Raw genomic sequence first — 23325 nt, 5'->3', positions numbered from 1 at the left:
GTAGTTTAAAGTGATATACTTACAAATTTGACAAATGTTCAAGATCAACTTCGAAACGGCTACAGGCTCCCGGGGAGGTGGGAGGGCGCATGTGAATCTGCAGTGTCTCATGCCACGAACAGATGTACACTGGGTAAGTGACATTTTCCGTTCAATGGCATGTGTAGCTGCAGATACACATGCTGTGCATGCTATTACTATTTTGACTTGTATTCTTTGGTTTGGATACATGACCTGTATTACATTGTGAAATGCTTGTACTCTTTGTGGACTTGGAGTGGCAATCGCTTTTGCTGTGTCAATTGTTGCCCCTAAGTATTGCTCTGTCTGACACGGCTGAAGGTGTGACTTTGTGTAGTTGATTGAGAAACCTAGTTTGTGTAGGGTTTGTATGACGTACTTTGTGTGTTGTAAACACCGTTCTAGTGTGTTGGTTTTGATTAACCAATCGTCTAGGTACGGGAACACATGTATTTGCTGCCTTCTGATATGCGCAGCTACTACTGCCAGGCATTTTGTAAAAACTCTTGGTGCAGTTGTTATTCCGAATGGCAACACCTTGAATTGGTAATGTACCCCTTGGAATACGAATCTTAGGTACTTTCTGTGCGAAGGATGTATTGGTATATGGAAATATGCATTCTTTAGGTCTTGTGTTGTCATGTAGTTTAGTTGTTTGAGCAGCGGGATTACGTCTTGTAATGTCACCATGTGGAAGTGGTCTGATTTGATGTAGGTATTTAATGTTCTTTAATATAGGTCTCAGTGTTTTGTCCTTTTTGGGTATGAGAAAGTACAGAGAGTAAACTCCTGTTCCTTTCTGTTGAATTGGTACTAATTCTTTTGCTCCTTTTTGTAGCAATGCCTGGACCTCTAGTCCTAGAAGATCCATGTGTTGTTTTGACATATTGTGTGTTTTCGGTGGAACGTTTGGAGGGAATCTGAGAAATTCGATGCAATAACCATGCTGGATAATTGCCAGTACCCAAGTGTCAGTTGTTATCTCCTCCCAATGTTTGTAAAAATTGCTTAGTCTCCCCCCCACAGGTTTATGTGTTGGGGATTTGTGATTTGGAAGTCACTGTTTGTTTTGAGGAGTTTTAGGGCTTTGGAACTTCCCTCTATTCTTTTGGAATTGTACCCCTCTATACTGCCCCCGAAAACTTCCCCGCTGATATTGACTTTGATAAGTGGGCCTTGTTTGTGAGGTTGTGGGTTCTGTAGCTTGTCCTCGAAACCCCCCTCTAAAATGTGTTTTGCGAAATGTGCCTCTGCTCTGTGGGGAGTAGAGTGCGCCCATGGCTTTGGCCGTATCAGTGTCTTTTTTAAGTTTTTCTGTATCAGTGTCTTTTTTAAGTTTTTCTATAGCAGTGTCCACTTCCGGCCCAAACAACTGCTGTCCATTAAAAGGCATATTCAGCACCGCTTGTTGTATTTCCGGCTTGAATCCTGACATACGCAACCACGCGTGTCTCCTTGTTACTGCAGTATTTATTGTCCTTGCAGCTGTATCTGCTGCATCCATTGCTGATCGTATCTGATTATTTTAGATACTCTGTCCTTCCTCCACCACTTGTTGTGCCCTTTTCTGGAACTCTTTGGGTAAGTGTTGTATGAAATGCTGCATTTCGTCCCAATGAGCCCTATCATATCTTGCCAGAAGTGCTTGTGAGTTGGCAATGCGCCATTGGTTTGCTGCTTGTGCTGCAACCCTTTTCCCAGCAGCGTCAAATTTGCGACTCTCCTTGTCTGGAGGTGGTGCGTCTCCCGAGGTGTGAGAGTTTGCTCTCTTGCGAGCTGCCCCTACTACCACAGAGTCTGGTGTTAATTGCTGCGTGATATACACAGGGTCTGTAGGCGGTGGCTTGTACTTTTTCTCCACCCTTGGAGTTATGGCCCTGCCTTTCACAGGCTCCTGAAACACCTGTTTGGAGTGTTTTAGCATTCCAGGTAGCATAGGTAAGCTCTGGTATTGGCTATGAGTGGAGGATAGTGTATTAAACAAAAAGTCATCCTCAATCGGTTCTGCATGCAAGGTGACATTATGAAATGCCGCTGCCCTTGAGACCACCTGCGTGTAGGATGTACTGTCCTCAGGTGGGGACGGTCTCGCTGGGTAACAGTCTGGGCTGTTATCCGATACTGGCGCATCATAAAGGTCCCATGAGTCGGGATCGTCCTGACTCATTGCAGTATGCGTTGGGGATTGCATCAGTGGTGGAGTGACTACCGGTGATGTGTGCATTGATAGTGGTGGAGATGGTGGCGGAGTTGTCTGTCTTGCCACCTTTGCCTGTGGCTGCTTGTCCTTTTCTTGAAAGGCAAGTCTTCTTTTCATTTTAATTGGGGGAAGAGTGCTTATCTTCCCTGTGTCCTTTTGAATGTGGAGCCTCCTTTGAGTGTAGTCTGGCTCCATTGATTCTAGTTCTTGTCCGAACTTATGTCCTTGCATTTGGGAGGACAATCCCTGTTCCTCTGTGTAGGAACCTGATTTCGGTTCCGAAGCTGGATGTTTTGGAATGGAAACCTTTTCGGTAGCTTTTTTGGGCTCCGACAACACTTTCTTTATTTTTGGCGTCGTGGTCTCTCGGTGCCGACCCATTTCGGTGCCGCTGTCTCGGTGCCGAACTTGCTCAGAGCCGCTGTCTCAGGCTCGAGATTGCTGTGTGCCGGTATCTCAACCGGAGTCGGATGACTTCGACACAAGCGTGCCCTTTTTCGGTGCCGATGATCGGTCACCTATTTTCCGGGTTAAGCCATGGCCTGTTGGCGGTGGCGTCCCCTGGGCTTTTGTGGTCTTCTCGTGAGTTTTATGTTTCGACGTCTTACTCACGGTTTTAGGCGTTTCTTCGGGATCGAGCTCGTCCGAGTCCGACTCCTGGATGGAGAAGGTTTCCTCTTCCTCCTCCAAATGCCTTTGTCCTGTCGGCGCCGACGCCATTTGCAGTCTTCTCGCTCTTCGGTCTCTTAATGTCTTCCTCGACCGAAACGCTCGACAGGCTTCACAAGTATCTTCTTTGTGTTCTGGAGACAAACACAAGTTACAGACCAGGTGCTGATCTGTATAGGGATACTTGTTGTGACATTTTGGGCAGAAGCGGAATGGGGTCCGTTCCATCAGCCTTGAAGAGACACGTGGCCGGGCCGACCAGGCCCCGACAGGGGATCGAAAAAAACCCAAAGGGCCACCGGAGCTCTTCAAAAGTCGGTGTTGATCTGTAGTAACTAACCCGATACCAAACGCAAACAATACCGTCGAATTTTCCGAGATTCTAACTAACTTTCCGAACCGAAACACAGAGCGAAAAGCAACACGTCCAAACCCGATGGCGGAAAAAAAACAATCTAAGATGGAGTCGACGCTCATGCGCAATGGAGCCGAAAGGGGAGGAGTCCCTCGATCTCGTGACTCGAAAGACTTCTTCAAAGAAAAACAACTTGTAACACTCCGAGCCCAACACTAGATGGCGGGATGTGCAAAGCATGTGTATCTGCAGCTACACATGCCATCGAACATATATATATATATATATATATATATATATATGGAAAATGTCACTTACCCAGTGTACATCTGTTCGTGGCATTAGTCGCTGCAGATTCACATGCTGTGCACAGTCCACCATCTGGTGTTGGGCTCGGAGTGTTACAAGTTGTTTTTCTTCGAAGAAGTCTTTTCGAGTCACGAGACCGAGGGACTCCTCCCATTTCGAGTCCATTGCGCATGGGCGTCGACTCCATCTTAGATTGTTTTGCCCGCAGAGGGTGAGGTAGGAGTTGTGTATGCTAGTGCCCATGCAATGGAGTGAATGCGTATGTACATAATAAAGTTTTAAGTAATATATTTACAAATGTACAAATGTTTAAGATCTACTTCTAAACAGCTACAGGCTCCTGGGGAGGCGGGTGGGCGCATGTGAATCTGCAGCGACTAATGCCACGAACAGATGTACACTGGGTAAGTGACATTTTCCGTTCGATGGCATGTGTAGCTGCAGATACACATGCTGTGCATAGACTAGTAAGCAGTTATCTCCCCAAAAGCGGTGGTTCAGCCTGTAGGAGTTGAAGTAGTTTGAAATAATGTTCTTAATACAGCTTGACCTACTGTTGCTTGTTGTGCAGTTAGCACATCTACACAGTAGTGCTTGGTAAATGTATGAGGCGTAGACCATGTTGCTGCCTTACATATTTCGTTCATTGGAATATTTCCTAGAAAGGCCATGGTAGCACCTTTCTTTCTGGTTGAGTGTGCCTTTGGTGTAATAGGCAGTTCTCTTTTAGCTTTAAGATAGCAGGTTTGAATGCACTTAACTATCCATCTAGCAATGCCTTGTTTTGAAATTGGATTTCCTGTATGAGGTTTTTGAAAGGCGACAAATAATTGTTTTGTCTTTCGAATTAGTTTTGTTCTGTCAATGTAGTACATTAGTGCTCTTTTGATGTCTAATGTATGTAGTGCTCTTTCGGCTACCGAATCTGGTTGTGGGAAGAACACTGGTAATTCTACCGTTTGATTTAGGTGGAACGGTGAGATTACTTTTGGTAAAAATTTAGGATTGGTCCGTAGAACAACTCTATTTTTGTGTATTTGACTAAATGGTTCTTGAATGGTAAATGCCTGAATCTCACTCACTCTTCTTAGAGATGTGATGGCAATTAAAAATGCAACTTTCCACGTTAAGTATTGCATTTCACAAGAGTGCATGGGCTCAAAAGGTGGACCCATGAGTCGTGTTAGGACAATGTTGAGGTTCCATGAAGGAACTGGTGGTGTTCTTGGTGGTATAATTCTCTTTAGGCCTTCCATAAACGCTTTTATGACTGGTATCCTAAACAATGAAATTGAGTGCGTAATTTGTAGGTAAGCAGAAATTGCCGTAAGATGTATTTTAATGGAAGAGGAAGCTAGGTTAGATTTTTGCAAATGTAGTAAGTATCCTACTATTTCTTTTGCAGATGCGTGTAAAGGTTGGTGTAAATGGGTTCGTTATCTGACGTATGTAAGATATTGGAAGAATACGACAGGCACTGCTATTTGAGGGAATAATAACTGTTTTATTTATATCTTGGCCAGTCCTCTCTTGTTCCTCTTCACAAGATCAGCCCTAATTTCTATTTCCTCAAAGCCCCTTTTCTTTTCCCTTTCCAGGCTCTGGTGGTGTCTTGGCTCCGTCTTGAGGCGGTCTGGTTTCCCGTCCTCCGGTCGCCCGTATTCCCCAAAAGAAAAGAAAAATAAAAATAATCAGGTAAGTGAAAATGAAGTAGGGCTAAGGTAAGGAATCAGATAGGGGTTAGTAGGGGTTGTGAAATAGGTAGGGGCGGCGGTGCTGGTTGTGGTGGGTTTCTCTATTTAGTTATTGTGCCTTCTCTCCCCCTTTTGTCCCAGACAACCCCTTCTCTCCTTTCTAGGGTTTCTCGGGAGGTGTCCCCGTCCGTGGGTTAAGTAAACGGGTTTCCCCTCTCTTTGCAGGTTTATGCCCTTCTTTTAAAAAGACCTCCCCGTCCTCCCTTTTCTCCCCCCACCTCCTTTTTTTCCCTGTGAGCCAACCTGACAGAGTCTGCCAGGCAGGGTATAGTCGTACCTGGGAGGGCCACGTCCCTCCAGGGGCGCGGCCGGCACGTAGGTGGTCCCCCGATTTCTCTTCGGTCGGGTTGGGGGTCGCCCACTGGTTCTCCTTTTCCTCGAGGCGTCCCGACTTCCGGGTCTCTCCCTCCGTCTCGATTACTTTGCTGGCGGTGTCTTCCTCTCCCTCCAGCTCCTGGTTGATGGCTGGTTCTCCTTTCGTGCTCTGCTCTCCTGCCACGGTGTTTTCTCGCTCTTCCTCCGGCTCCTGGGTGATGGTGGTTTCCTCTCCTCGGCTTCTCCGCGTTCTCGGCTCCTCCTTTTCCTCCGACCTCTCTTCCCGTCCGTCTTCTCTTTTCCTCTTTATGACGCCCTCCGCGTCATACGTCATTATAGGGGAATCTTCTTCCGTGCCCCGGGGGTATCGGTTTTCTTCCCCGACGGGAGCTTCGGACCCGGGATCGGCACCTCGCCCGTTACACATCCCCTTCCTTGGATGGGGCTGTTCGAGCCCCCCAGGTCCCGGAAATCGAGACAGATAGTCCGCTTGCCCCATAAGGTCCCCAGGGAGATGACAAACCTGGAAGGAGAAAGGTTGAAGCTCCATAAACCATCTTAAAATGCGAACATTGGTATCTTTATACCTCGAGAGCCAGGTAAGAGGTGCGTGGTCGGTGTATAAAAGGAAGGACCTCCCTAGGAGGTAGTACTGAAGACTTTCCACAGCCCATTTAATGGCCAGGCACTCACGCTCTATTATGGGATAGTTCTGTTCCTGTGGAAATAGCTTGCGACTAATGAAGACCACTGGATGGCTTATCTCATTTTCATCTTTTTGGAAAAGTACTGCACCCAGGCCTACGTCCGATGCGTCTGTTTGGAGGTGGAAGGGACGGCTGAACTCAGGACATTTTAATACCGGTTGCGTGGTTAGACATCGTTGTAAGGTACGATAGCTATGGGACTGTAGAACAGTTAAACTTGTGATGATCTTAGGTTGACCTTTCTTCAAAAGGTCAGTGAGAGGGGCGGCCACTGTAGAGTAGTGGGGTATGAATCTACGATAATATCCCACTAGTCCGAGGAAGGAACGGATCTCTTTTTTTGTACTGGGTGCGCTTATGCGTAAAATGGCTTCAATTTTACTCATTTGTGGCCTAATATTCCCGTTTCCAATATGATACCCCAGATAGGGAATCTCATTGAACGCCAGCCGGCTCTTGGAAGGATTGGCGGTCAATCCGGCCGCCGCCAGTGCTTTAATGATCAGTTCTAAATGGGATAAATGGTCTTCCCAGGTTTCGCTATGAATAACGATGTCATCCAGATAGGCGGCTGCGTATCTGGTATGTGGTCGCAATATAGTATCGATGAGTCTCTGAAAAGTGGCGGGGGCCCCATGTAGTCCAAAGGGAAGTACCTTAAAGTGATATAGACCGGAAGAGGTGGAGAACGCCGTTTTTTCTTTATCTGCTTTAGCTAAAGGAATCTGCCAGTACCCCTTGGTTAGGTCCAGGGTAGACATGTATTTAGCTTTACCCAGCCGTTCTAGAAGTTCGTCTACTCTGGGAAGAGGATACGTATCAAATTGGGACACGGCATTGACTTGTCTAAAGTCGATACAGAAACGTATAGATCCGTCCGGTTTTGGCACTAATACCACCGGGGAGCACCAGGGGCTTTGGGACGGCTCTATAATACCCATGTCTAACATCTTTTTTACCTCCTCTTCAACTATGACCTTCCTTGCTTCGGGAATGCGATAGGGACGTAACAGGATTATTTTCCCCGGTTGGGTTATAATCTGGTGGTGGATTAGACCTGTTTTACCTGGAATCGGGGAAAATATGTGGGGCTGCTTATTAAGGAGTTGGTTTAGTTGTTGGTTCTGTTGCACTGTTAACTCCGCATTTCGGAGGGGTACCTCGCCCCTTGAGGGGGGGTCCGTGGGGCACCACCCTATTTCTAGCTCTTTTACTGTATTAATTAAACAGTTTATATTTTGATCCACCTGTGATTCCTCCCATCTTTTTAGTAAGTTAACATGAAAGATCTGAAATCGGTTGGGATTAGGTGTCAGTTGTAGCTTATAGGTAACAGGAGTTACTGCTGCTATTACTTTATATGGTCCTTGCCATTTTGCCAAGAGTTTATTGTCTGAACTGGGTAAAAGTACTAATACTCTGTCTCCCTCTACAAAAGATCGCACTTGCGTGTTCCTATCATAGTATCGCTTCTGTTTCTCCTGGGCTTTTTCCATATGCCCTCTCACATCTTCCCATATTGTTTGTAGTCGAGACTTTAACTCGCTAGTGTACTCTAGGAGAGGCTTTTCCCCGTTTTCGTCTTCCTCCCATAGTTCAGCTGCCATGTCCAATAGGGTTCTAGGCTGTCGCCCAAACAGCAGTTCGAATGGACTATGTCCTGTAGAGGCTTGTTCATGGGTTCTGACCGCATATAACACTAGGGGAAGTTTCTTGTCCCAATCTTTACCTGACTCGGAAATCGTCTTTCTCAGGAGGGTCTTCAGGGTGCGATTATACCTCTCTACTAATCCGTCTGTCTGGGGATGATAAACCGCTGTCCTTAGCTGTCGTATCCCTAATATTTGACAGATCTGAGCCATTAGGTTGGACATAAACTGGGTCCCTTGGTCCGTCAATATTTCTCGGGGAAACCCTATTCGTGAGAAGAAACTTATCATGGCGTTGGCGACACTTTTGGTGCTAATACTGTTTAGGGGGATAGCTTCCGGATATCTAGAGGCGTAGTCGACCAATACTAGGATATATCGGTATCCCTTGGAAGACAGTAGAAGTGGCCCGACTAGATCCATTCCTATTCTAGAGAAAGGTACGTCAATAATGGGCAGAGGATGTAGGGGGGCTTTTTTCTTGGGTCCGGGATCGATCAACTGACATCTAGGGCATTGTTGACAGAACTTTCTGATATGAGAAAAAACCCCAGGCCAATAGAACTTCCTTAATAGGTACTCCTCGGTTTTCTCTCTCCCATAATGACCACCCCCCGGCTGATTATGGGTTAGATGCAACACCTGCTGCCTATAGGGTTCGGGAACCAATAATTGTTTCTTTTCCCCTCTCTCGTTACTGGTGATCCGATATAGCAGATTTCTATTTATTATAAAGGAGGGACCCTTATCATCTATGGTTCGAGGTTTGGCGCTTTTCCAGGCATGGATCAGACTGGGATCGTCTCTTTGACTACATCGGAAGGGCGGAAGACCAACGAGGGCGAGTACCTGTGCATTAAGACTATCGTGGTTCATATCTCCTCTTCCATAGGACTTCCTGGCTTCTCGTTTCTCCCTTTTAGTGGGTTTATAGCGGATCACCGGGGTTGGTATGGTTAATTCAGAAAAAGGGGCACTTCCCAACCAGGCATCCAGGTCATTCTTACTCTGTGTGCTGTCTAAGAGGATCGGAAAGTCTTTAAAGTCTGTTCCTATGATGGCTTCTTCCACCAAACCTTCAACTACCCCCAGCCGTATGGGGGTCTCCTTTCCTTCCCAAAAAAGGGTAGTCCATATTAGGGGATATTCCCTTGTTTCCCCGTGAATGCAGCATATGGATACCGTGAAATCCGGGTCAAGGTTATGCTCAGTAATTAGGTCCGCTCTAATTACGGACTGGCTACATCCGGAGTCGATGAGCGCTAACGTATCCCTTCCATTAATGGACACTATCTTTTTGTATTGGGTTTCTTTCCCCCCGGTGTAGAATACCCGGCCTCTCGTAACCCCTATTTCCATGGGTTCGGGTTTTCCGGCCCTCAAAGGACAAAAGCGGGCAATGTGTCCCCATTCCCCACAACTAAAACATTGGGGCTGCTGCCCATATGGCTTTTCCATCCCTCGTATTCTTCCCGGTTCCTCTATTGGCCTTTTCCCTGTGGCTGCGGATTGTCCCGGGGTTTGCCTAACGGGTTGAGGTAACAACCGCGGGAGTGGTGTTTTGAATTCGAGGGAGCGGTGGAAAGCGCAGGCCAGCTCAATAGTAGTATTTGTGTCGGGGTTTGGGTGTTGCTTGATCCAATGGCGAGTATTGGTGGGTAGGGCATCTAAATATTGTTCTAGGAGGACGGCCTCGATAACGTCTTCCCTATTCGTCCCTATGGGTCCAAGCCATTTGAGACCTAGGTCTTTGACCCGAAAATATAAGGCTCGAGGGTTCTCAGCGGGGCCCCACTTGGCCTTCCTGAAGCGAACCCGATAATGTTCTGTATCAAAGCCGACCCTTTCTAGGATACTCTTCTTGATGTCCGGATAGGGCGTTGTTCCTCCCGGGTTAACCGCTTGATATGCTGCTTGTAGTGTCCCGGTTAACAAGGGAGCGATATATTGACCCCATCTGTCCTGCGGCCAGGTGGCTAAAAGGGCAACGCCTTCAAAGTTAGTAAAGAAGGCGTCGGGGTCTTCGCCTTCCTGATATCTCTGCAAAACGGAACTCGGTACATTTGGATGTACCCTAGTTGCGGCAATGGTATCAGTCAAAGTTTTTATTGCGTTGTCATGTACCAACTGATTGTTGGCCATGATAGTGGCCTGACTTTTAAGTGCATTTTGCAGAGCCTCCCTTTCCACCTTGGCTGCCTTCTGTTGTTCCTCCCATACAATTTGCAGATGGCGTTGGCCCTCAGCCAGTTGCTGCATCATATCGGCCATTGTGGGTGCACCCTCCATTTTCTAGAATTCTCCTGTCGCTTGTTCCAATATCCCACTTCTGACACCACTGTAAATGGGTTCGTTATCTGACGTATGTAAGATATTGGAAGAATACGACAGGCACTGCTATTTGAGGGAATAATAACTGTTTTATTTATATCTTGGCCAGTCCTCTCTTGTTCCTCTTCACAAGATCAGCCCTAATTTCTATTTCCTCAAAGCCCCTTTTCTTTTCCCTTTCCAGGCTCTGGTGGTGTCTTGGCTCCGTCTTGAGGCGGTCTGGTTTCCCGTCCTCCGGTCGCCCGTATTCCCCAAAAGAAAAGAAAAATAAAAATAATCAGGTAAGTGAAAATGAAGTAGGGCTAAGGTAAGGAATCAGATAGGGGTTAGTAGGGGTTGTGAAATAGGTAGGGGCGGCGGTGCTGGTTGTGGTGGGTTTCTCTATTTAGTTATTGTGCCTTCTCTCCCCCTTTTGTCCCAGACAACCCCTTCTCTCCTTTCTAGGGTTTCTCGGGAGGTGTCCCCGTCCGTGGGTTAAGTAAACGGGTTTCCCCTCTCTTTGCAGGTTTATGCCCTTCTTTTAAAAAGACCTCTCCGTCCTCCCTTTTCTCCCCCCACCTCCCTCTTTTCCCTGTGAGCCAACCTGACAGAGTCTGCCAGGCAGGGTATAGTCATACCTGGGAGGGCCACGTCCCTCCAGGGGCGCGGCCGGCACGTAGGTGGTCCCCCGATTTCTCTTCGGTCGGGTTGGGGGTCGCCCACTGGTTCTCCTTTTCCTCGAGGCGTCCCGACTTCCGGGTCTCTCCCTCCGTCTCGATTACTTTGCTGGCGGTGTCTTCCTCTCCCTCCAGCTCCTGGTTGATGGCGGGTTCTCCTTTCGTGCTCTGCTCTCCTGCCACGGTGTTTTCTCGCTCTTCCTCCGGCTCCTGGGTGATGGTGGTTTCCTTTCCTCGGCTTCTCCGCGTTCTCGGCTCCTCCTTTTCCTCCGACCTCTCTTCCCGTCCGTCTTCTCTTTTCCTCTTTATGACGCTCTCCGCGTCATACGTCATTATAGGGGAATCTTCTTCCGTGCCCCGGGGGTATCGGTTTTCTTCCCCGACGGGAGCTTCGGACCCGGGATCGGCACCTCGCCCGTTACAGTTGGATTTGATTATTATGGCAGTAATAAACAAATCTTTTCCACTTATTTGCATAACAGTGTCTAGTGGTAGGTTTTCTAGCTTGTTTTATGACCTCCATACATTCCTGTGTGAGGTCTAAGTGCCCGAATTCTAGGATTTCAGGAGCCAAATTGCTAGATTCAACGATGCTGGATTTGGATGTTGGATCTGTTGTCTGTGTTGTGTTAACAGATCTGGTCTGTTGGGTAGATTGACATGAGGTACTACTGAAAGGTCTAGTAGTGTTGTGTACCAAGGTTGCCTTGCCCATGTTGGTGCTATTAATATGAGTTTGAGTTTGTTTTGACTCAACCTGTTTACTAGATATGGAAGGAGAGGGAGAGGGGAAAAAGCGGACGCAAATATCCCTGACCAGTTCATCCATAGAGCATTGCCTTGGGATTGATCTTGTGGGTACCTGGATGCGAAGTTTTGGCATTTTGAGTTTTCTTTTGTTGCAAATAGATCTATTTGAGGTGTTCCCCAAATTTGAAAGTAATTGTTTAGTATTTGGGGGTGAATTTCCCATTCGTGGGTTTGTTACTGATCTCGAGAGAGATTGTCTGCCAACTGGTTCTGAATCCCTGGAATAAATTGTGCTATGATGCGAATGTGGTTGTGAATCGCCCAATGCCATATTTTTTGTGTTAGGAGGCACAACTGTGTCGAGTGTGTCCCTCCTTGTTTGTTTAGATAATACATTGTTGTCATGTTGTCTGTTTTGACAAGAATGTATTTTTGGGTTATTATGGGTTGAAATGCTTTCAGCGCTAGAAATACTGCCAACAGTTCTAAGTGATTTATGTGAAACTGTCTCTGATGTATGTCCCATTGTCCTTGGATGCTGTGTTGATTGAGGTGTGCTCCCCACCCTGTCATGGAAGCATCCGTCGTTATGACGTATTGTGGCACTGGGTCTTGGAAAGGCCGCCCCTTGTTTAAATTTGTACTGTTCCACCATAGAAGCGAGATGTATGTTTGGCGGTCTATCAACACCAGATCTAGAAGTTGACCCTGTGCTTGTGACCATTGTGATGCTAGGCACTGTTGTAAGGGCCGCATGTGCAATCTTGTGTTTGGGACAATGGCTATGCATGAAGACATCATGCCTAGGAGTTTCATTACCATTTTGACTTGTATCTTTTGTGTTGGATACATGGCCTGTATTACTTTGTGAAATGTTTGAACCGTTTGTGGACTTGGAGTGGCAATCCCTTTTGCTGTGTTGATTGTCGCTCCTAAGTATTGCTGTGTTTGACACGGCAAAAGGTGTGACTTCGCGTAGTTGATCGAGAAACCTAGCCTGTGAAGGGTCTGTATGACGTAGTTTGTGTGCTGTGAACATTGTCTTAGCGTGTTGGTTTTGATTAACCAGTCGTCTAAGTACGGGAACACATGTATTTGCTGCCTTCTGATATGTGCAGCTACTACTGCCAGGCATTTTGTAAAAACTCTTGGCGCAGTTGTTATTCCAAATGGCAACACTTTGAATTGGTAATGTATTCCTTGGAATACGAACCTTAGGTATTTCCTGTGTGAAGGATGTATTGGTATATGGAAATACGCATTTTTTAGATCTAATGTGGTCATGTAGTCTTGCTGTTTGAGCAGTGGGATTACATCTTGTAACGTGACCATGTGAAAGTGGTCTGATTTGATGTAGGTAATTTAGTGTTCTGAGATCTAGTATTGGTCTCAGAGTTTTGTCCTTTTTGGGTATTAGAAAGTACAGTGAGTAAACTCCTGTGTTTTTCTGTTGAATTGGAACTAATTCTATTGCGTCCTTTTGTAGCAATGCTTGAACTTCTAGTCCTAGAAGAGCTATATGTTGTTTTGACATATTGTGTGTTTTCGGTGGGACGTTTGGAGGGAATTGGCGAAATTCTATGCAATAACCATGCTGGATAATTGCCAAGACCCAAGTGTCTGTTGTTATTTCCTCCCAAAGTTTGTAAAATTGGTTTAGACTTCCCCCCACAAGTGTTATGTGATGGGGGTGTGTGACTTGTGAGTCACTGCTTAGTTTGAGGGGTTTTGGGGCCTTGGAATTTTCCTCTATTTCTTGGGAATTGGCCCCCTCTAAATTGCCCCCGAAAACCTCCCCTTTGATATTGACCCTGGTAGGTAGGCCTTGTTTGTGAGGTTGTGGTTTCTGTGGGTTGACCTCGAAACCCTCCCCTAAAAGGTGTTTTCCGAAATGTGCCTCTGCTCTGCGGGGAGTAGAGTGCGCCCATGGCTTTGGCTGTATCGGTGTCCTTTTTGAGTTTTTCTATGGCAGTGTCTACCTCCGGCCCAAACAATTGCTGTTCATTAAACGGCATATTGAGCACAGCCTGCTGGATTTCCGGTTTGAACCCAGAAGTGCGCAGACATGCGTGCCTTCGTATTGTGACTGCAGTGTTTATTGTCCTTGCAGCTGTATCTGCTGTATCCATGGAAGACCGTATCTGATTATTTGAGATACTTTGTCCCTCTTCCACCACCTGTTGCGCTCTTTTTTGGAACTCCTTGGGTAAGTGTTCGATGAAATGTTGCATTATATCCCAATGAGCCCTGTCGTATCTTGCCAAAAGTGCTTGTGAATTGGCAATACGCCACTGATTTGCTGCTTGTGCTGCAACTCTTTTTCCAGCAGCATCAAATTTGCGGCTCTCCTTGTCTGGAGGTGGTGCGTCGCCTGAGGTATGAGAGTTGGCTCTCTTACGAGCTGCCCCCACAACTACTGAGTCTGGTGTTAGTTGTGTTGTAATATATATTGGATCTGTGGGCGGTGGCTTATATTTTTTCTCCACCCTCGGAGTTATGGCTCTGCCTTTAACCGGACCATGAAAAATTTGTTTTGAATGTCTTAGCATTCCTGGGAGCATGGGAAGGCATTGATACTGGCTATGGGTGGAGGATAGGGTGTTAAAGAGAAAGTCATCCTCAATTGGTTCCGAATGTAAGGAGACATTGTGAAACTCGGCTGCCCTTGCGACCACCTGTGTATAGGATGTACTGTCCTCAGGTGGTGACTGTTTTGTAGGATAAGAGTCTGGGCTATTGTCAGACACTGGAGCATCGTAGAGGTCCCATGCATCGGGATCATCCTGACTCATTGTGGTATGAGCTGGTGAATGCATCAGTGGTGGAGTTGTTGCTGGTGATGCATGTATTGATGGTGGTGGAGACGGTGGTGGGGTTGTTTTCCTTGCCACCTTTGCCTGTGGTTGCTTGTCCTTTTGTTGAAAGGCAAGTTTCCTCTTCATTTTGATTGGGGGAAGAGTGGTTATCTTCCCTGTGTCCTCATGAATATGAAGCCTTCTTTGTGTGTAGTCAGGCTCTACAGCTTGAAGCTCCTCTCCAAATCTATGTAATTGGGAGGTTAATCCTTGTTCCTCTGTATAGGAACTACTTTTCGGCTCCAAGGCTGGCTGTTTCGGAACCGAAACCTTTTCGGTAGTCTTTTTAGGCTCCGAAGAAACCTTCTTTCTTTTCGGCGTGGTGTCTCGGTGCCGAAATTCTTCGGTGCCGCTGTCTCTGTGCCGAAGTTTCTCGGAGCCGCTGTCTCGGCTCCGAGGTTGCTGTGTGGCAGTATCTCGACTGGAGTCGGATGACTTCGACACCAGCATGCCCTTTTTCGGTGCCTTGGATGGGTCACCTAGTTTTTGGGTTAAGCCATGGCCTGTTGGTGGTGGCGTCCCCTGGGCTTTTGTAGACCTCTCGTGAGTCTTGATTTTCGACGTCTTACTCACGGTTTGGTGTGTTTCTTCGGCGTCGAGTTCTTCCGAATCCGACTCGCGGATGGAGAAAGCTTCTTCTTCCTCCTCGAAGCGTTCTTGACCTGTCGGCGTGGACGCCATTTGCAGTCTCCTGGCTCTTTGGTCTCTCAGCGTCTTCCTCGACCGAAACGCTCGACAGGCTTCACAAGTATCCTCCTTGTGCTCGGGGGACAAGCACAGGATACAGACCAGATGGTGATCCGTATACGGATACGTGTGATGGCATTTTGGGCAGAAGCGGAATGGGGTCCGTTCCATGAGCCTTGAAGTCGCACGTGGCCGGGCCGACCAGGCCCGACGGGGGATCGAAAAAACCCCGAAGAGATTCTAACTAACTTTCCGTCCCGAAACACGGAGCGAAAAGGAACACGTCCGAACCCGATGGCAGAAAAAAAACAATCTAAGATGGAGTCGACGCCCATGCGCAATGGACTCGAAATGGGAGGAGTCCCTCGGTCTCGTGACTCGAAAAGACTTCTTCGAAGAAAAACAACTTGTAACACTCCGAGCCCAACACCAGATGGCGGACTGTGCACAGCATGTGTATCTGCAGCTACACATGCCATCGAACATATATATATATATATATATATGTATGTATGTGTATTGAAAATGTCACTTACCCAGTGTACATCTGTTCGTGGCATCAGTCGCTGGAGATTCACATGTTCTGCATAGCTCGCCATCTGGTGTTGGGTCGGAGTGTTACAAGTTGTTTTTCTTCGAAGAAGTCTTTCGAGTCACGGGACCGAGTGACTCCTCCTTCTGTCTCTATTGCGCATGGGCGTCGACTCCATCTTCGATTGTTTTCCCCGCAGAGGGTGAGGTAGGAGTTGTGTTGTAGTAATAGTGCCCATGCAATGGAGTGACTAAGTATGTACCTATTTAAGGTTAAAATAATATATATACAAATGTACAAAGTTGAAGCTAACTTCCAAACTGCTACAGGCTCCCGGGGAGGTGGGTGGGCACATGTGAATCTCCAGCGACTGATGCCACGAACAGATGTACACTGGGTAAGTGACATTTTCAGTTCGATGGCATCTGTCGCTGTAGATACACATGTTCTGCATAGACTAGTAAGCAGTTATCTCCCCAAAAGCGGTGGCTCAGCCTGTAGGAATGGAAGTGGTTTGAAATAATGTTCTTAACACGGCTTGACCTACAGTGGCTTGCTGTGCGGATAACACGTCTACACAGTAGTGCTTGGTGAACGTGTGTGGCGTAGACCATGTGGCTGCCTTAGATATTTCTTGCATTGGGATGTTTCCTAGAAAGGCCATGGTAGCACCTTTTTTTCTGGTTGAGTGTGCCCTTGGTGTAATGGGCAGTTGTCGTTTTGCTTTAAGGTAGCAGATTTGGATGCATTTAACTATCCATCTGGCTATACCTTGTTTTGATATTGGGTTTCCTGCATGAGGTTTTTGGAATGCAATAAATAGTTGTTTAGTCTTTCTGATGTTTTTCGTTCTGTCAATGTAGTACATTAATGCTCTTTTGACATCTAATGTATGTAGTGCCCTCTCAGCTACGGAATCTGGCTGTGGGAAGAACACTGGTAGTTCCACTGTTTGATTTAGGTGGAACGGTGAAACAACCTTTGGTAAAAATTTAGGATTAGTCCTTAGGACGACTTTATTTTTGTGTAGTTGTATAAAAGGTTCTTGTATTGTAAACGCCTGAATTTCGCTTACTCTTCTTAGAGATGTAATGGCGATGAGAAATGCAACCTTCCAGGTTAGGAACTGTATTTCGCAAGAGTGCATGGGTTCAAAAGGTGGACCCATGAGTCTTGTTAAGACAACATTTAAGTTCCATGAAGGAACAGGTGGTGTTCTTGGTGGTATAATTCTTTTAAGGCCTTCCATGAATGCTTTAATGACTGGTATCCTGTATAGGGAAGTTGAATAGGTAGTCTGCAGGTATGCAGATATTGCCGCAAGGTGTATTTTAATGGAAGAGAAGGCTAGGTTAGATTTTTGTAAGTGAAGCAAGTAACCCACTACGTCCTTTGGAGTTGCGTGTAAAGGTTGGATCTGATTATGATGGCAGTAGCAGACAAACCTCTTCCATTTACTTGCATAGCAGTGCCTAGTGGACGGCCTTCTGGCTTGCTTTATGACGTCCATACATTCTTGGGTAAGTTGTAAGTGTCCGAATTATAGGATTTCAGGAGCCAGATTGCTAGATTCAGCGATGCTGGATCTGGATGTCTGATCTGTTGGTTGTGTTGTGTTAACAGATCCGGCCTGTTGGGCAATTTGATGTGGGGTACTACTGATAGGTCTAGCAGTGTTGTGTACCAGGGTTGCCTTGCCCAGGTTGGTGCTATTAAAATGAGTTTGAGTTTGTTTTGACTCAATTTGTTTACCAGATAAGGAAGGAGAGGGAGAGGAGGAAAAGCGTAGGCAAATATCCCTGACCAGTTCATCCATAGGGCATTGCCTTGGGACTGCCTGTGTGGGTATCTGGATGCGAAGTTTTGGCATTTTGCGTTCTCTTTTGTTGCAAACAAGTCTATTTGAGGTGTTCCCCAGAGTCTGAAGTAAGTGTTTAGAATTTGGGGGTGAATTTCCCATTCGTGGACCTGTTGGTGATCTCGAGAGAGATTGTCTGCAAGTTGATTCTGGATCCCTGGAATAAACTTCGCTATTAGGCGAATGTGGTTGTGAATTGCCCATCGCCATATCTTCTGTGCTAGAAGGCTCAACTGCGTTGAGTGTGTCCCCCCCTGTTTGTTTAGATAATACATTGTTGTCATGTTGTCTGTTTTGACAAGAATGTATTTGTGAGTTATAATTGGTTGGAAAGCCTTTAATGCTTGAAAAACTGCTAGCATTTCTAGGTGATTTATATGCATTTTTGTTTGATGTACGTTCCATTGTCCTTGTATGCTGTGTTGATCGAGGTGTGCTCCCCACCCTGTCATGGAAGCATCTGTTGTTATTACGCATTGTGGCACTGGGTCTTGGAATGGCCACCCTTTGTTTAAATTTATACTGTTACACCATAGAAGCAAGAGGTAAGTTTGGCGGTCTATTAACACCAGATCTAGAAGGTGACCCTGTGCTTGTGACCATTGTGATGCTAGGCACTGTTGTAAGGGCCTCATGTGTAGTCTTGCGTTCGGGACAATGGCTATGCAGGAAGACATCATGCCTAGGAGTTGTAATATCATCTTTGCTTGTATTGTTTGTGTTGGATACATGCGTTGTATGATGTTGTTGAAATTTTGAATTCTTTGTGGACTTGGAGTGGCTACTCCTTTTGTTGTGTCTATTATGGCTCCCAGGTATTGTTGTACTTTGCACGGCAAAATGTTGGATTTTGCAAAGTTGACGGTGAAACCTAGTTTGTAGAGGGTTTGTATGATTTGATTTGTGTGTTGTAAGCACTTTGTTAGTGAATTGGTTTTGATTAGCCAGTCATCTAGATACGGGAATACATGTATTTGCTGCCTTCTGATGTGTGCAGCCACTACTGCTAGACATTTTGTAAAGACTCTTGGTGCGGTTGTTAAACCAAAAGGCAATACTTTGAATTGGTAATGTATTCCTTTGAATACGAACCGTAGGTATTTCCTGTGCGACGGATGTATTGGTATATGGAAATACGCGTCTTTGAGGTCTAAGGTTGTCATGTAGTCCTGTAGTTTTAGCAATGGTTACACTTCTTGTAGCGTGACCATGTGAAAGTGGTCTGATTTGATGTAGGTGTTTAGTATTCTGAGGTCTAGGATTGGTCTCAGTGTTTTGTCCTTTTTTGGTATTAAGAAGTACAGTGAATAGACTCCTGTGTTTGTTTGTGTGTTTGGTACTAATTCGATTGCATTCTTTTGCAATAGTGCTTGAACTTCTATTTCCAGGAGTTCGGAATGTTGTTTTAATAAATTCTGTGCTTTTGGTGGTATGTTTGGAGGGAATTGTAGGAATTCTATGCAATAACCATGTTGGATAATTGCTAAGACCCAAGTGTCTGTAGTTATTTCCTCCCATGCTTTGTAATAATGACCTATTCTTCCCCCCACTGGTGTTGTGTGGAGGGGGTGAGTGACATCTGAGTCACTGCTCGGTTGTAGGGGTTTTGGGGCTTTGAAATTTTCCTCTATTCCTAGGGAATTGCCCTCCTCTGTATTGGCCCCGAAAGCCTCCCCTGTACTGTCCCTGGTAGCTGGACGGTGTTGCCTGCGAGGTGCTGGCTTGTGTGGCCTGACCCCGAAACCCCCCTCTAAAGGGTGTCTTGCGGAAGGTGCTGTAGGTTCCTCTGCTCTGCGGGGAGTAGAGTGCGCCCATGGCTTTAGCAGTGTCAGTGTCTTTTTTAAGTTTTTCGATTGCCGTGTCCACTTCTGGTCCGAACAGTTGTTTTTCGTTGAATGGCATATTGAGCACTGCCTGCTGTATCTCTGGTTTGAACCCAGACGTTCTTAGCCATGCGTGCCTTCTAATGGTCACAGATGTATTAATTGTTCTTGCAGCTGTGTCTGCTGCGTCCATAGAAGATCGTATCTGGTTATTTGATATGTTCTGCCCTTCCTCAACCACCTGCTTTGCCCTCTTTTGTAGTTCCTTGGGAAGATGCTCGATGAGGTGTTGCATCTCATCCCAATGGGCTCTGTCATAGCGCGCAAGTAGTGCTTGAGAGTTAGCGATGCGCCACTGGTTTGCAGCTTGTACTGCGACTCTTTTCCCAGCTGCATCGAACTTGCGGCTCTCTTTATCTGGGGGTGGTGCATCCCCAGATGTGTGGGAGTTGGCTCCTTTCCGAGCTGCTCCTACTACGACGGAATCTGGTGGCAGCTGTGTGGTGATGAAAACAGGGTCTGTAGGAGGTGCCTTATACTTCTTTTCCACCCTTGGCGTTATTGCCCTACTTTTGACCGGCTCCTTGAATATTTCCTTTGCGTGCCGAAGCATACCTGGCAGCATAGGCAGGCTTTGGTAGGAGCTGTGGGTGGAGGAGAGGGTGTTGAATAAAAAGTCATCCTCGACTTGTTCTGAGTGGAGGTTTACGTTGTGGAATTGTGCTGCTCTAGCCACCACTTGAGAGTATGCTGAGCTGTCTTCTGGTGGTGAGGGCTTTGTTGGATATGCCTCCGGACTGTTGTCCGACACTGGGGCATCATATAAGTCCCACGCGTCTTGATCCTGGTCACCTTGGCTCATGGTGGTGTGAGCCGGGGAATGTGACGGAGTTTGCGCTGGTGAGACGTTAATTACAGGTGGAGGAGAGGGTGGCGGAGTCACCTTTTTCACCATTTTTGTTTGTGGCGCCTGGTCTGTTTGAAACTCCAGTCTCCTTTTTCTCCTAATAGGGGGAAGGGTGCTTATTCTTCCCGTTCCCTGCTGTATGAAAATACGTTTTTGCGTATGGTCCACTTCGGTGGATTGCAGCTCTTCTTCAAACCTATGCTTTCGCATCTGAGAGGACAGTGATTGTTCCTCTGTATAAGAGCCTGGACCTGGGTCGGTTACGGGTTGTTTCGGCACCGAAACCCTGCCTGTATCTCTTTTCAGCACGGAGGTGGCTTTTTTCTTTTTTGGCGTCGAAACCTCTCGGCGTCGATCTTCGTCGGTGCCGCTGTCTCGGCGTCGAGCCGCTTCTACACCGCTATCTCGGTGTCGTTGCTTTTCTCCAGCACTTTCTCGATCCCGAGAAGGCTGCATGCCGGTGTCTCGACCGGAGTCGGACGATCTCGGCACTGTTTTGGCCTTTTTCGGTGCAGATGGTCGGGCACCGAATTTAAGGGTGGAGCCATGGCCTGGTGGCAGTGGCGTCCCCTGGGCCTTGTCACTTTTCTTCTGTGTTGTTTTCGACGTCTTACTCACGGTTCTTTGATCGTCGAATTCCTCGGAGTCCGATTCGTGGATCGAAAAGGTTTCTTCCTCCTCTTGTTCCTCGAACTCTCGGTGCGCTGTCGGCGTGGACGCCATCTGAAGTCTCCTGGCTCGACGGTCACGGAGTGTCTTTCGGGACCGGAACGCACGACAGGCCTCGCAAGTCTCTTCACTGTGCTCAGGCGACAGGCACAGGTTACAGACCAAATGTTGGTCTGTATACGGGTATTTGTTGTGGCATTTGGGACAAAAACGGAACGGGGTCCGTTCCACCGACGTTGTTCGACACGCGGTCGGGCCGACCAGGCCCCGACGGGGGATCGAAAACTACCCCGAAGGGCACCGGAGCGCGTCGATCTTCGATGCGGTGTTGACTCTAACTACGCCGATCCCGAACGCAACAATACCGACGAAAATCTTCCGATATTAACTAACTTTCCGTTCTGAAACTCGGAGCGACAGGAACACGTCCGAACCCGATGGCGGAAAGAAAACAATCGAAGATGGAGTCGACGCCCATGCGCAATGGAGACAGAAGGAGGAGTCACTCGGTCCCGTGACTCGAAAGACTTCTTCGAAGAAAAACAACTTGTAACACTCCGACCCAACACCAGATGGCGAGCTATGCAGAACATGTGTATCTACAGCGACAGATGCCATCGAACATGTTGTTTCTGTGCTTGGCATGTTCGTGGATCATTGCATGGCTCCTGGTTTTTGGGTTGTTATACTAGATATCTATGAATTCCTGCTCTCATCTTATCACACTCATCACTCTTATGTCATGTCTCTATCAAACTATCCTCCATTCTCACTCTGACTCATCCCAAATCCCTTCTACCACTTTCATCTCCTAAATATCTCTGCCTAAGCTCTTCCCTCCACCTCTACATCTAACTCACCAAACCTCACTCTACCTCTGTGACCTCCCACACAACCCTACTAAATTCTCCAGCATTCATCTCACCCTGCTACTATGTTCTCCCTAACCCTTCCACATACTCTTCCCCCTCCGCCCCCCTTTATCCATCCCAAGCCTTTGGGTTGAGTAAATGAAGGATATACTCCCAATTAACACTTCTGGATTTCTTTCCTCCTCCACCCCTCCATTACTCCAGTCAATCTAACTAACAAACTCTCATATCCGCAGCTCAAATTAACTCATAATAATACTAAAACTGTACTCATTATTAAATGATACTAATCCATCACTAATTCTTGTTGGGTTCCGGAGTAGCGTGCTACTCATCGAAAAGCACTTCAACGCCTCGTCAGGGGTAGTAAGCGCTATATAAATACGATTACAATACAATACAATACCAACACGTCATGGCCTAAAACAAAGCTGTGTCCTTTCCACTACACTATTTACTCGCACTCACATCCTCCAAAATTAGGACAACTGCTGGTGTCACTTCAATATACAGATGATACAGTTCTTATGAATTTAACTCCCATTGGCCTGCAACATGTGCTTAATGCACTAGCTCTTTACAGGACAACAAACCAGATGACAATTAACTTAGACAAAACTAAAATAGTCATCTTTGAGAGGGGCCACAAAACAAAGGGCCCCTGGTTCCTGGTAAGCAGCACAGTTGAAAGGATTCCCAGCTATGATTACCTAGAGGTTTGACTACAAGAGTGCCATTCTCCTATGCTTCATCTAAACTCATTAAACCCTTGGCTTGCATCACTAACTGCTGATTTTCAAAAACTACACAGCAAATTTCCTATGCCAACTTAGAAACCAACTCTGGCAGCTGTCAAAGCAAAACTGATCCCAGTGTTGTCTTATCGATCAGTAGCCTTCCCGGGAAAATAAAGTCTATTTCTGAACAATGCCCAGAGTAAAATCTACTATCTGCTATTCCATGTCCCACAATACATGTCACCTGCATAGATCCAGCCCATATTTGGGCTTTACGAGCAAGGTCTAGTACATCAAAGTGCCCTCCTCAAGTACCTGTCTGCCTTAAGAACGAGCCCTCTGAACACTCTAAAAGCATTAATCTGGAAGGATTTTCAGGGCAATAGTCAAATGAACTGATGGTCTCAGGTGAGAAGTGAGGCTTTAGTAGCACTGGCCTCAGAACATTTGTGGGAAGCACACTTACCACATCACACTTTTAAACTCGCAGTGAACCAACAAATTAGCCTTTTATCTTGGGAGCAAGACAAAGAACGCTTTTGCAAGGGCAAATGCTTGCTGCTATATATTAATACATACAAATCGACAATGCCACAGAGCTATTTCTTCAAAACCATCAAAGACTTTTACTGATCTACATTTTTGGCGTTAACACTTGGCCTGTTACCA

At 46.6% G+C, this 23325-nt stretch overlaps 1 protein-coding gene across 6 annotated transcripts in view; it reads right to left on the bottom strand.

Moving 5' to 3' along the window:
• Positions 1-23325, bottom strand: part of LOC138295844 (zinc finger protein 544-like) — a 374158-nt gene that overhangs the window by 240128 nt on the left and 110705 nt on the right. The window contains exon 11 of one of the 6 annotated variants that reach the window (XM_069234414.1): positions 5061-6146. The exons of the other annotated variants lie outside the window; for them this stretch is intronic. Coding sequence (XP_069090515.1) covers positions 5409-6146 — 738 coding nt within the window. The 3' untranslated portion in view covers positions 5061-5408. Of the gene's footprint in view, positions 1-5060; positions 6147-23325 lie in introns of those variants that run through there. 6 annotated transcript variants of the gene reach the window in all.

The sequence above is a fragment of the Pleurodeles waltl genome, chromosome 5 (genome assembly GCF_031143425.1).
Source record: "Pleurodeles waltl isolate 20211129_DDA chromosome 5, aPleWal1.hap1.20221129, whole genome shotgun sequence".
In the NCBI taxonomy this organism is placed as follows: domain Eukaryota; kingdom Metazoa; phylum Chordata; class Amphibia; order Caudata; family Salamandridae; genus Pleurodeles; species Pleurodeles waltl.
The sequence above is the reverse complement of the archived record's forward strand: the minus strand, read 5'-3'. Positions and strand labels throughout refer to the sequence as shown.